The 15,925-nt window shown below is 39.9% G+C and overlaps 1 protein-coding gene across 1 annotated transcript in view; it reads left to right on the forward strand.

The window, feature by feature from the left end:
* Positions 1–5,425: 5,425 nt before the first annotated feature.
* arhgef2b (rho/rac guanine nucleotide exchange factor (GEF) 2b) overlaps positions 5,426–15,925 on the forward strand; it is a gene marked incomplete at its 5' end in the record, with an annotated part of 37,863 nt that continues 27,363 nt past the window's right edge. Inside the window, 2 exons of the mRNA XM_079227845.1 lie at positions 5,426–5,482; positions 11,567–11,726. Coding sequence (XP_079083971.1) covers positions 5,426–5,482; positions 11,567–11,726 — 217 coding nt within the window. The remainder of the gene's footprint in view (positions 5,483–11,566; positions 11,727–15,925) is intronic.

Consider the following 15,925-nt stretch of genomic DNA (forward strand, 5'->3'; position numbering starts at 1 on the left):
TGGATCTCAGGTGTGACCAGGTGAGTTAAAGGGAAGGTTCTCTTAAAGGGAAAGAAACCGGCACAAATACTAATACACAGTTTGAAGTACAAATACTGCGTTGCTTCCTTTGAACTTGTACTGAAGTAGTATCAGCTAAATGTACATCAAATAATAAAGTAGTAAAGTAGTATCAGCTAAAGTACATCAAATAATAAAGTAGTAAAGTAGTATCAGCTAAAGTACATCAAATAATAAAGTACTGAAGTAATATCAGCTAAAGTACATCAAATAATAAAGTAGTAAAGTAGTATCAGCTAAAGTACATCAAATAATAAAGTAGTAAAGTAGTATCAGCTAAAGTACATCAAATAATAAAGTACTGAAGTAATATCAGCTAAAGTACATCAAATAATAAAATAGTAAAGTAGTATCAGCTAAAGTACATCAAATAATAAAGTAGTAAAGTAGTATCAGCTAAATGTACATACAAGAAAGGAGGTGATAAGTACTACTACTACTACAGTATGAGTACTACTACTGCAGTATTAGTACTACTACTACAGTATGAGTACTACTACTACTACTACTACTGCAGTTTGAGTACTACTGCAGTATGAGTACTAATACTGCAGTATGAGTACTACTACTACAGTATGAGTACTACTACTGCAGTATGAGTACTACTACTACTACTACTGCAGTATGAGTACTACTGCAGTATGAGTACTAATACTGCAGTATGAGTACTACTGCAGTATGAGTACTACTACTACTACTACTGCAGTATGAGTACTAATGCAGTATGAGTACTACTACTACAGTATGAGTACTACTACAGTATGAGTACCACTACAGTATGAGTACTACCACTACAGTATGAGTACTACTGCAGTATGAGTACTACTACTACTACTACTGCAGTATGAGTACTACCACTACAGTATGAGTACTACTACAGTATGAGTACTACCACTACAGTATGAGTACTACTACAGTATGAGTACTACCACTACAGTATGAGTACTACCACTACAGCATGAGTACTACTACAGTATGAGTACTACCACTGCAGTATGAGTACTACTGCAGTATCAGTTAAAGTACATCAAATAATAAAGTACTGAAGTAATATCAGCTAAAGTACATCAAATAATAAAGTAGTAAAGTAGTATCAGCTAAAGTACATCAAATAATAAAGTAGTAAAGTAGTATCAGCTAAATGTACATACAAGAAAGGAGGTGATAAGTACTACTACTACAGTATGAGTACTACTACTACAGTATGAGTACTACTACTGCAGTATGAGTACTACTACTACAGTATGAGTACTACTACTGCAGTATGAGTACTACTACTACTACTACTACTGCAGTTTGAGTACTACTGCAGTATGAGTACTAATACTGCAGTATGAGTACTACTACTACAGTATGAGTACTACTACTACTACTACTGCAGTATGAGTACTACTACTACAGTATGAGTACTACTACTACTACTACTGCAGTATGAGTACTACTACTACAGTATGAGTACTACTACTACTACTACTGCAGTATGAGTACTACTACTACAGTATGAGTACTACTACTACTACTACTGCAGTATGAGTACTACTACTACAGTATGAGTACTACTACTGCAGTATGAGTACTACTACTACTACTACTACTACTGCAGTTTGAGTACTACTGCAGTATGAGTACTAATACTACAGTATGAGTACTACTACTGCAGTATGAGTACTACTGCTACTACTGCAGTATGAGTACTAATACTGCAGTATGAGTACTACTGCAGTATGAGTACTACTACTACTACTACTGCAGTATGAGTACTAATGCAGTATGAGTACTACTACTACAGTATGAGTACTACTACAGTATGAGTACCACGACAGTATGAGTACTACCACTACAGTATGAGTACTACTGCAGTATGAGTACTACTACTACTACTACTGCAGTATGAGTACTACCACTACAGTATGAGTACTACCACTACAGTATGAGTACTACTGCAGTATGAGTACTACTGCAGTATGAGTACTACCACTACAGTATGAGTACTACTACAGTATGAGTACTACCACTACAGTATGAGTACTACTACAGTATGAGTGCTACTACAGTATGAGTACTACTACAGTATGAGTGCTACTACAGTATGAGTACTACCACTACAGTATGAGTACTACTACAGTATGAGTACCACTACAGTATGAGTACTACCACTACAGTATGAGTACTACTGCAGTATGAGTACTACTACTACTACTACTGCAGTATGAGTACTACCACTACAGTATGAGTACTACCACTACAGTATGAGTACTACTGCAGTATGAGTACTACTGCAGTATGAGTACTACTGCAGTATGAGTACTACTACAGTATGAGTACTACTACTACAGTATGAGTACTACTGCAGTATGAGTACTACTGCAGTATGAGTACTACCACTACAGTATGAGTACTACTACAGTATGAGTACTACCACTACAGTATGAGTACTACTACAGTATGAGTGCTACTACAGTATGAGTACTACCACTACAGTATGAGTACTACTGCAGTATGAGTACTACTGCAGTATGAGTACTACCACTACAGTATGAGTACTACTACAGTATGAGTACTACTACAGTATGAGTACTACCACTACAGTATGAGTACTACTACAGTATGAGTGCTACTACAGTATGAGTACTACTGCAGTATGAGTACTACTACTACAGTATGAGTACTACTACTACAGTATGAGTACTACTACTGCAGTATGAGTACTACTACTACAGTATGAGTACTACTACTGCAGTATGAGTACTACTACTACTACTACTACTGCAGTTTGAGTACTACTGCAGTATGAGTACTAATACTGCAGTATGAGTACTACTACTACAGTATGAGTACTACTACTACTACTACTGCAGTATGAGTACTACTACTACAGTATGAGTACTACTACTACTACTACTGCAGTATGAGTACTACTACTACAGTATGAGTACTACTACTACTACTACTGCAGTATGAGTACTACTACTACAGTATGAGTACTACTACTACTACTACTGCAGTATGAGTACTACTACTACAGTATGAGTACTACTACTGCAGTATGAGTACTACTACTACTACTACTACTACTGCAGTTTGAGTACTACTGCAGTATGAGTACTAATACTACAGTATGAGTACTACTACTGCAGTATGAGTACTACTGCTACTACTGCAGTATGAGTACTAATACTGCAGTATGAGTACTACTGCAGTATGAGTACTACTACTACTACTACTGCAGTATGAGTACTAATGCAGTATGAGTACTACTACTACAGTATGAGTACTACTACAGTATGAGTACCACTACAGTATGAGTACTACCACTACAGTATGAGTACTACTGCAGTATGAGTACTACTACTACTACTACTGCAGTATGAGTACTACCACTACAGTATGAGTACTACCACTACAGTATGAGTACTACTGCAGTATGAGTACTACTGCAGTATGAGTACTACCACTACAGTATGAGTACTACTACAGTATGAGTACTACCACTACAGTATGAGTACTACTACAGTATGAGTGCTACTACAGTATGAGTACTACTACAGTATGAGTGCTACTACAGTATGAGTACTACCACTACAGTATGAGTACTACTACAGTATGAGTACCACTACAGTATGAGTACTACCACTACAGTATGAGTACTACTGCAGTATGAGTACTACTACTACTACTACTGCAGTATGAGTACTACCACTACAGTATGAGTACTACCACTACAGTATGAGTACTACTGCAGTATGAGTACTACTGCAGTATGAGTACTACTGCAGTATGAGTACTACTACAGTATGAGTACTACTACTACAGTATGAGTACTACTGCAGTATGAGTACTACTGCAGTATGAGTACTACCACTACAGTATGAGTACTACTACAGTATGAGTACTACCACTACAGTATGAGTACTACTACAGTATGAGTACTACCACTACAGTATGAGTACTACTACAGTATGAGTGCTACTACAGTATGAGTACTACCACTACAGTATGAGTACTACTGCAGTATGAGTACTACTGCAGTATGAGTACTACCACTACAGTATGAGTACTACTACAGTATGAGTACTACTACAGTATGAGTACTACCACTACAGTATGAGTACTACTACAGTATGAGTGCTACTACAGTATGAGTACTACTGCAGTATGAGTACTACCACTACAGTATGAGTACTACTACAGTATGAGTGCTACTACAGTATGAGTACTACCACTACAGTATGAGTACTACTGCAGTATGAGTACTACTACAGTATGAGTACTACCACTACAGTATGAGTACTACTGCAGTATGAGTACTACTGCAGTATGAGTACTACCACTACAGTATGAGTACTACTACAGTATGAGTACTACCACTACAGTATGAGTACTACTACAGTATGAGTGCTACTACAGTATGAGTACTACTACAGTATGAGTGCTACTACAGTATGAGTACTACCACTACAGTATGAGTACTACTGCAGTATGAGTACTACTGCAGTATGAGTACTACCACAGTATGAGTACTACCACTACAGTATGAGTACTACCACTACAGTATGAGTACTACTACAGTATGAGTGCTACTACAGTATGAGTACTACTACAGTATGAGTACTACTGCAGTATGAGTACTACTGCAGTATGAGTACTACCACAGTATGAGTACTACCACTACAGTATGAGTACTACCACTACAGTATGAGTACTACTGCAGTATGAGTATTACTGCAGTATGAGTACTACTACTGCAGTACTCGTATGATCAATGCCAGACAACGTGTGACGTCACTCTGATCAGGTATCGATCAGCTTGATCTTCTCTCGTCAGTCCGTCAGATAGCAGGAGGTTTGTCTGGTTTCCTCACCGGCAGCCTTTGGGGCGGGCGGGGTCTGTGCTCGGTGGTTCCACGTCACACAGCACCGCGTTGTACACTCTGCTGCGAGGGGGGGGGCGGGGTTAATCGAGCCCTATGTTCATCGACCACGTGACTTCATACGGCTCTCTGATTGGCTATTTTGCATCACGTGACACGTCGACGCGTTGTCATAGAGACCGACTCCACCCACGCCGTCCACTTCGCTGCGCCGGCGTGAAAACTAGCGCTCCCTAACAGATGCCGGTGGGCGGGGCTTGAGGTGCGTGCGGCAAAGGGATTGGCTGATCGTAGCGGCAGCGGGCTGAGCTCTGATTGGTCAGAAGTAGCGAGCGGAGCCGTCAGTCACCGCGACGCCCCGCCCCCGGGCTCAGACTGCGGACTACTCCAGGACCAGAACCCAACACTCGCGGAATATTATCGATTAATGATCGCTGAGCGGTGATCAGGTGGCGAGCAGCTGATCGATAGGTGTGATTGGTTTGTCGGAGGGGATGTCCCGGCTGCTGGAGAGCAGGAGACAGGACAGGATGAAGGAAATCAACCTGAAGGTGAGTTCACGGGAAAGAGAAAGAAACGGACTCCCGGGCGCGTGCACGCCGACTTCACCCATCGATCACGAGAGTTCCCGATCAGTATCGATTAGTGTGATCGGTTCGTGTGATCGGTCCGCGTCAGTGATCGGAACAGACACGTCGCGTCACTTTGTGTCTGTTCCGCTTTGTGCGCGCGCTCCGTTACTCCAGATGTGCAGCTCTACTTCAGCTGATCGATACTTCAGCTGATCGATACTTCTGCCCACCACACTCCCGCTGATCGATCGTTTAGTGGTCGTGAGGTCGTGGTGAACAGAAGAAGAAGTTGAAGCTCAAACGGAAACGGACACCTTCTTCTTCTTCAGTTCAGACTGAAAACCTGGTTCATGCTTTCATACCGCGCGCGTGCGCGTTTACCATGGACCTGGACACACACACACGCGGACTGCTCCGGTGTGTGTGTCCGTTAGCAGCAGCGTGGCCGCTTTGTCCTGCAGGAGGAAACGGGGGGAGGGGAGTGTGTGTGTGCGCGCGCGCGCGCGCGCATTTAAACAGGAAGTGTCGCTGTGTGTTTGACCTTTGACCCGCGAACTAAAAACAAACACGCTTCCAGTCTGACAGGTTTTTAGTTCCTCATGAGCAGAACACAGCATCCATCTTCTCTGCAGCGGAGCTTCCTTGCGTCCTCCTTCCTTGCGTCCTCCTTCCTTCCCAAGGAGCAGTGAGCTGTAACGAGGCTTCATGTTGCTCATGTGAACTATGGCGAGACCGGGGATCGAACCGGCGACCTCGTGTTACGGGACGACTACGAGAGAGAGAGAGAGAGAGAGAGAGAGAGAGAGAGAGAGAGAGAGAGAGAGAGAGAGAGAGAGAGAGAGAGAGAGAGAGAGAGAGAGAGAGAGAGAGAGAGAGCATATGATATATTAAATATAGGGATAACACAACATATGATATATTAATATAGAGATAACACAACATATGATATATTAATATAGAGATAACACAACATATTGTATATTAAATATAGAGATAACACAACATATGATATATTAATATAGAGATAACACAACATATGATATATTAATATAGAGATAACACAACATATTGTATATTAAATATAGAGATAACACAACATATGATATATTAAATATAGAGATAACACAACATATGATATATTAAACATAGAGATAACACAACATATGATATATTAAACATAGAGATAACACAACATATTGTATATTAAATATAGAGATAACACAACATATGATATATTAAATATAGAGATAACACAACATATGATATATTAAACATAGAGATAACACAACATATGATATATTAAACATAGAGATAACACAACATATGATATATTAAACATAGAGATAACACAACATATGATATATTAATATAGAGATAACACAACATATGATATATTAATATAGAGATAACAGAACATATTGTATATTAAATATAGAGATAACACAACATATTGTATATTAAATATAGAGATAACACAACATATTGTATATTAAATATAGAGATAACACAACATATGATATATTAAGTATAGAGATAACACAACATATGATATATTAAACATAGAGATAACACAACATATGATATATTAAACATAGAGATAACACAACATATGATATATTAATATAGAGATAACACAACATATGATATATTAATATAGAGATAACACAACATATTGTATATTAAATATAGAGATAACACAACATATTGTATATTAAATATAGAGATAACACAACATATTGTATATTAAATATAGAGATAACACAACATATGATATATTAAGTATAGAGATAACACAACATATGATATATTAAACATAGAGATAACACAACATATGATATATTAAATATAGAGATAACACAACATATGATATATTAATATAGAGATAACACAACATATGATATATTAATATAGAGATAACACAACATATTGTATATTAAATATAGAGATAACACAACATATTATATATTAAATATAGAGATAACACATTATATATTAAATATAGAGATAACACAACACATGATATATTAAATATAGAGATAACACAACACATGATATATTAAATATAGAGATAACACAACATATTGTATATTAAATATAGAGATAACACAACATATTGTATATTAAATATAGAGATAACACAACATATGATATATTAAATATAGAGATAACACAACATATGATATATTAAATATAGAGATAACACAACATATGATGTATTAAATATAGAGATAACACAACATATTGTATATTAAATATAGAGATAACACAACATATGATATATTAAGTATAGAGATAACACAACATATGATATATTAAGTATAGAGATAAAACAACATATTATATATTAAATATAGAGATAACACAACACATTATATATTAAATATAGAGATAACACAACACATGATATATTAAATATAGAGATAACACAACACATGATATATTAAATATAGAGATAACACAACACATGATATATTAAATATAGAGATAACACAACATATGATATATTAAATATAGAGATAACACAACATATGATATATTAAATATAGAGATAACACAACATATTGTATATTAAATATAGAGATAACACAACATATTGTATATTAAATATAGAGATAACACAACATATGATATATTAAGTATAGAGATAACACAACATATGATATATTAAGTATAGAGATAAAACAACATATTGTATATTAAATATAGAGATAACACAACATATGATATATTAAATATAGAGATAACACAACATATGATGTATTAAATATAGAGATAACACAACATATTATATATTAAATATAGAGATAACACAACATATTACATATTAAATATAGAGATAACACAACACATGATATATTAAATATAGAGATAACAACACATTATATATTAAATATAGCGATAACACAACATATGATATATTAAATATAGAGATAACACAACATATTGTATATTAAATATAGAGATAAAACAACATATTGTATATTAAATATAGATAACACAACATATGATATATTAAAAATAGAGATAACACAACACATTATATATTGAATATAGAGATAACACAACATATGATATATTAAATATAGAGATAACACAACATATGATGTATTAAATATAGAGATAACACAACATATTATATATTAAATATAGAGATAACACAACATATTACATATTAAATATAGAGATAACACAACATATTATATATTAAATATAGAGATAACACAACATATGATGTATTAAATATAGAGATAACACAACATGATATATTAAATATAGAGATAACACAACATATGATATATTAAATATAGAGATAACACAACATATGATATATTAAATACAGAGATAACACAACATATTGTATATTAAATATAGAGATAAAACAACATATTATATATTAAATACAGAGATAACACAACATATTATATATTAAATATAGAGATAACACAACATATGATATATTAAATATAGAGATAACACAACACATTATATATTAAATATAGCGATAACACAACATATGATGTATTAAATATAGAGATAACACAACATATTGTATATTAAATATAGAGATAAAACAACATATTGTATATTACATACAGAGATAACACAACATATTGTATATTAAATATAGAGATAAAACAACATATTGTATATTACATACAGAGATAACACAACATATTGTATATTAAATATAGAGATAAAACAACATATTGTATATTACATACAGAGATAACACAACATATGATGTATTAAATATAGAGATAACACAACATATGATATATTAAATATAGAGATTACACAACATATGATATATTAAATATAGAGATAACACAACATATTATATACTAAATATAGAGACCAATGAGGTGAGGTCACATGACTGACCAATGAGAGCAGAGTGAGGTCACATGACTCTGACCAATGAGAGCAGAGCCCTAGTTCTCAGATCAGTTACCTGCTGCTCACCTGAGTCTTTGTTGGGATTCTGCTGGTTTCTGCTTCTTCTCTCAAAGGCCTCCTCTTCCTCCTCCTCCTCATCCTCTTCCTCCTCCTCTTCCTCCTCTTCCTCTTCCTCCTCTCAGACAGAGCTCTCTTTATTCTCTCCATCACTGAGTCCTTTATTTATTGATCAGCTGATCGCTGACTGTCACCAGATCACTTCACTTGTTCTGAACCAGTTTCACTTATTCATTTAAATATGACACACACACACACACACACACACACACACACACACACACACACACACACACACACACACACACACACACACACACTTCCTCTTCCTGCCCCTCCCAGTCAGAGAGGTTCTAAAGAGAGAGGCGTTCTGTTGTTCTCAGAGGAACCTGTTTGCGTGAAGAAGTACATGAAGTATTCCTTCATGAGGTGTTATGTCCGTGTACTTTGTACTTTGTTCTGTGTACTTTGCGACGTTGTCATGTACTCGCCTGTCTCCCTGAAGCCCAGAGCTTCTCTGCTCCTTCACCACTAAGATGGTGACATGCAGAGCATCATAAAGGCTTGGAAATAAAAACATATACAAAAATACAAATCTACATTTCCCTCTAGTGGGGCGCGACGGGGGGAATGTAGATTATTGTGTACATGTTTTTATTTCCAATCCTTTATGACAGTTTGAGCCAACAGGTTTTTATTATTACTTTATGATTCTAAAGCTGTAATATGTCGTCACATGATCCGTTATTGTTTGCAAACACAGTTGTAAGGTGAGGGCTCTGTTAGCTCTGATAGCTCTGATAGCTCTGGTTAGCCAGCTCTGTTAGCTCTGTTAGCTCTGTTAGCTCTGATAGCGCTGTTAGCTCTGATAGCTCTTGTTAGCCAGCTCGGTTAGCTCTGTTAGCTCTGATAGCTCTTGTTAGCTAGCTCTGATAGCTCTGTTAGTTATGTTAGTTATGTTAGCTATGTTAGCTCTGTTAGCTCTGATAGTTCTGATAGCTCTGTTATCTCTGTTATCTCTGTTAGCTAGCTCTGATAGCTCTGTTAGATAGCTCTGATAGCTCTGATATCTATGTTATCTCTGTTAGCTAGCTCTGATAGCTCTGTTATCTCTGTTAGATAGCTCTGATATCTATGTTATCTCTGTTAGCTAGCTCTGATAGCTCTGTTATCTCTGTTAGATAGCTCTGATATCTATGTTATCTCTGTTAGCTAGCTCTGATAGCTATGTTAGCTCTGTTAGCTCTGATAGCTCTGTTAGCTCTGTTAGCCATGATAGCTCTGATTGCTCTTGCTAGCTAGCTCTGATAGCTCTGTTAGCTCTGATAGCTCTGTTAGCTAACTCTGATAGCTCTGTTAGCTCTGTTAGCCCTGATAGCTCTGATAGCTCTGTTAGCTAGCTCTGATAGCTCTGATAGCTCTGTTATCTCTGTTTGCTCTGATAGCTCTGTTAGCACTGATAGCTCTGATAGCTCTGATAGCTCATAGCTCTGTTAGCCCTGTTAGCTCTGTTAGTTCTGTTAGCTCTGAGAGCTCTGTTAGCTCTGTTAGCTTAAAGTCTCAGTCATGTGACGAGCAGAGTCTTCAGCTCATAAAAGCTTCCTTCCTTAGAAATAGCTGCGAGCGTGACTCATTACCCACAATGCCTCTCTGTGTGTTCAGCTCTAGAAACCACTGTTGTGCAACTTTAAATCATTTTTAGCTTCAGTCTGAGTCATCTGACTCTGAGCTCATCTTCAGAGGTCTGATGGTCCCTGTGATTTCTATCTGGACTACAGCTCCCATGAGGCTTTGCTGCGTCTGGTCTCCATCTATACTTGAGCACTGAGTTGTTATTAATGTTAATAACGTTTAGTATTCTATGAGTAAACATCATCACAGGGTTCTGTTTACCTATGATGATGTTTACTCTCGTCCTTCAACCTGATTGGTTGATACTAACTCACAACAAACAAACAATGTTTTAAACGGAAGCAGCTGATTGGTTCTCTCTGTCTGTCTGTCTGTCTGTCTGTCTGTCTGTCTGTCTCTCTCTCTCTCTCTCTCTCTCTCTCTCTTTCTCTTTCTCTCTCTCTCTCTCTGCCTGCCTGTCTGTCTGTCTGTCCTCAGAACAAGGAGAAGGTGCGTCTGAAGGAGAGAGAGAAGGAGGCTCGTGAGAGAGAGGCTCGTAGTAACGGCCATCTCTTCACCTCCCTCACCGTGTCCTCCACCACGCTGTGTTCCTCCTGCAACAGGAGCATCACCGCCAAGGAGGCCCTGAGCTGTCCAGGTACACCACTACACACACTACACCACTACACACACTACACCACTACACACACTACACCACTACACACACTACACACACTACACAACCACACACACACTACACACACTACACAACCACACACACCGCCAAGGAGGCCCTGAGCTGTCCAGGTACACCACTACACACACTACACCACTACACACACTACACCACTACACACACTACACACACTACACAACCACACACACACTACACACACTACACAACCACACACACCGCCAAGGAGGCCCTGAGCTGTCCAGGTACACCACTACACACACTACACCACTACACACACTACACCACTACACACACTACACCACTACACACACTACACACACTACACAACCACACACACACTACACACACTACACAACCACACACACCGCCAAGGAGGCCCTGAGCTGTCCAGGTACACCACTACACACACTACACCACTACACACACTACACCACTACACACACTACACACACTACACAACCACACACACACTACACACACTACACAACCACACACACCGCCAAGGAGGCCCTGAGCTGTCCAGGTACACCACTACACACACTACACCACTACACACACTACACCACTACACACACTACACCACTACACACACTACACACACTACACAACCACACACACACTACACACACTACACAACCACACACACCGCCAAGGAGGCCCTGAGCTGTCCAGGTACACCACTACACACACTACACCACTACACACACTACACCACTACACACACTACACACACTACACAACCACACACACACTACACACACTACACAACCACACACACCGCCAAGGAGGCCCTGAGCTGTCCAGGTACACCACTACACACACTACACCACTACACACACTACACCACTACACACACTACACACACTATACAACCACACACACACTACACACACTACACAACCACACACACCGCCAAGGAGGCCCTGAGCTGTCCAGGTACACCACTACACACACTACACCACTACACACACTACACCACTACACACACTACACACACTATACAACCACACACACACTACACACACTACACAACCACACACACCGCCAAGGAGGCCCTGAGCTGTCCAGGTACACCACTACACACACTACACCACTACACACACTACACACACTACACAACCACACACACACTACACACACTACACAACCACACACACACTACACACACTACACAACCACACACACACTACACAACCACACACACCGCCAAGGAGGCCCTGAGCTGTCCAGGTACACAACTACACACACTACACACACTACACAACCACTACACACACTACACAACCACACACACACTACACACACTACACAACCACTACACACACTACACAACCACACATACACTACACACACTACACAACCACTACACACACTACACACACCGCCAAGGAAGCCCTGAGCTGTCCAGGTACACAACTACACACACTACACACACACTACACAACCACTACACACACTACACACACGACACACACACTACACAACCACTACACACACACACACACACACACACACACCGCCAAGGAAGCCCTGAGCTGTCCAGGTACACAACTACACACACTACACACACTACACACACACTACACAACCACTACACACACTACACACACGACACACACACTACACAACCACTACACACACTACACACACACACCGCCAAGGAGGCTCTGAGCTGTCCAGGTACACAGCTACACAACCACTACACAACACACACAACGCCAAGGAGGCTCTGAGCTGTCCAGGTACACAACCAGTACACACATTACACAACGACTACACACACTACACAACCATATAAACAGCCACACACACAACCAAAGAGGCTCTGAGCTGTCCAGGTTCAGAGAGAAGAGGAGAGGATCCAGGATGGAGCCTTGAGGGACTCCAGTAGTGAGAGGACAGGGTTCAGAGAGAAGAGGATCCAGGATGGAGCCTTGAGGGACTCCAGTAGTGAGAGGACAAGGTTCAGAGAGAAGAGGAGAGGATCCAGGACGGAGCCTTGAGGGACTCCAGTAGTGAGAGGACAAGGTTCAGAGAGAAGAGGAGAGGATCCAGGACGGAGCCTTGAGGGACTCCAGTAGTGAGAGGACAAGGTACAGAGAGAAGAGGAGCGGATCCAGGAAGGAGCCTTGAGGGACTCCAGTAGTGAGAGGACAAGGTTCAGAGAGAAGAGGAGAGGATCCAGGAAGGAGCCTTGAGGGACTCCAGTAGTGAGAGGACAAGGTTCAGAGAGAAGAGGAGAGGATCCAGGACGGAGCCTTGAGGGACTCCAGTAATGAGAGGACAAGGTTCAGAGAGAAGAGGATCCAGGATGGAGCCTTGAGGGACTCCAGTAGTGAGAGGACAAGGTTCAGAGAGAAGAGGAGAGGATCCAGGACGGAGCCTTGAGGGACTCCAGTAGTGAGAGGACAAGGTTCAGAGAGAAGAGGAGAGGATCCAGGATGGAGCCTTGAGGGACTCCAGTAGTGAGAGGACAAGGTTCAGAGAGAAGAGGAGAGGAGATGAGGATCTGGTGGTTCACTGTGTCAAAGGCAGCAGAAAGGTCTATAAGGATAAGGACAGAGGAGAGAAGGAGAGAAGGATGAGGAGAGAGGAGAGAGGCTGCTCTAGCAGTGTGGAGCTGCTCAGAGGAGGACAGTCTCTGTTGAGGCCTTGAATCCAGACTGGTGAGTCCAGAAGGTTGTTCTGGTGGAGAAAGGAGGAGACTTGTTAAAGATAGCTCACACACACACACACACACACACACACACACACACACACACACACACACACACACACACACACACACACACACACACACACACATAGTTTGTATAGTGTGTGTGTGTGTGTGTGTGTGTGTAACAGATGGTGTGTTAATCCTCCCTCACAATGAACAGATGTACCTCTTCAGATTTTGAGATTAACACAAACACACGTTTTCCTGCTTTGTGATTGGCTGCTGAGGTGGAACCCTGAGAACTGGGTCGAGGGGACACGTGTGTGTGTGTGTGTGTGTGTGTGTGTGTGTGTGTGTGTGTGTGTGTGTGTGTGTCACACGTATGTGTGCAGAGTGTGTGTAATGTAATGAGTCTGAGTTTACTGGATTTATGAAAAGAAACACAAATGACCACAAACACTTTACATACTGACACACCCTGTGTGTGTGTGTGTGTGTGTGTGTGTGTGTGTGTGTGTGTGTGTGTGTGTGTGTGTGTGTGTGTGTGTGTGTGTGTGTGTGTGTGTGTGTGACCACAGAAAACAGTCTGCAGTCTACTTTTTCCTCGTCTTCTCTTTTCGGTATTTTTAGGAATGTGGACTTGGGATTTCTTGAGGAAGTTATTTAAGATCATAAAACATAACTTGAATGGGTCCCTGAAGGTTCTAGTGGAGGTTCTAAGGTTCTATTAGAGGTTATACGGTTCTAGTGGAGGTTTCAGGGTTCTATTAGAGGTTATAAGGTTCAAGGGGAGGTTCCAGGGTTCTAGTGGAGGTTCTTGTGGCGGTTCTAATGTTCTAGTTGAAGTTCTAAGGTTCTAGTGGAGGTTATAAGGTTCTAGTGGAGGTTATAAGGTTCTAGTGGAGGTTATAGGGTTCTATTGGAGGTTATAAGGTTCTAGTGGAGGTTATAAGGTTCAAGGGGAGGTTATAAGGTTCAAGGGGAGGTTATAAGGTTCTAGTGGAGGTTATAAGGTTCAAGGGGAGGTTATAAGGTTCAAGGGGAGGTTATAGGGTTCTAGTGGAGGTTATAAGGTTCTAGTGGAGGTTATAGGGTTCTATTGGAGGTTATAAGGTTCTAGTGGAGGTTATAGGGTTCTATTGGAGGTTATAAGGTTCTAGTGGAGGTTATAAGGTTCAAGGGGAGGTTATAGGGTTCTAGTGGAGGTTATAAGGTTCAAGGGGAGGTTATAGGGTTCTAGTGGAGGTTATAAGGTTCAAGGGGAGGTTATAAGGTTCAAGGGGAGGTTATAGGGTTCTAGTGGAGGTTATAAGGTTCTAGTGGAGGTTATAAGGTTCTAGTGGAGGTTATAGGATTCTATTGGAGGTTATAAGGTTCTAGTGGAGGTTATAGGGTTCTATTGGAGGTTATAAGGTTCTAGTGGAGGTTACAAGGTTCAAGGGGAGGTTATAGGGTTCTAGTGGAGGTTATAAGGTTCAAGGGGAGGTTATAAGGTTCAAGG

The sequence above is a fragment of the Taurulus bubalis genome (genome assembly GCF_910589615.1).
Source record: "Taurulus bubalis genome assembly, chromosome: 12".
Taxonomy (NCBI): Eukaryota; Metazoa; Chordata; class Actinopteri; order Perciformes; family Cottidae; genus Taurulus; species Taurulus bubalis.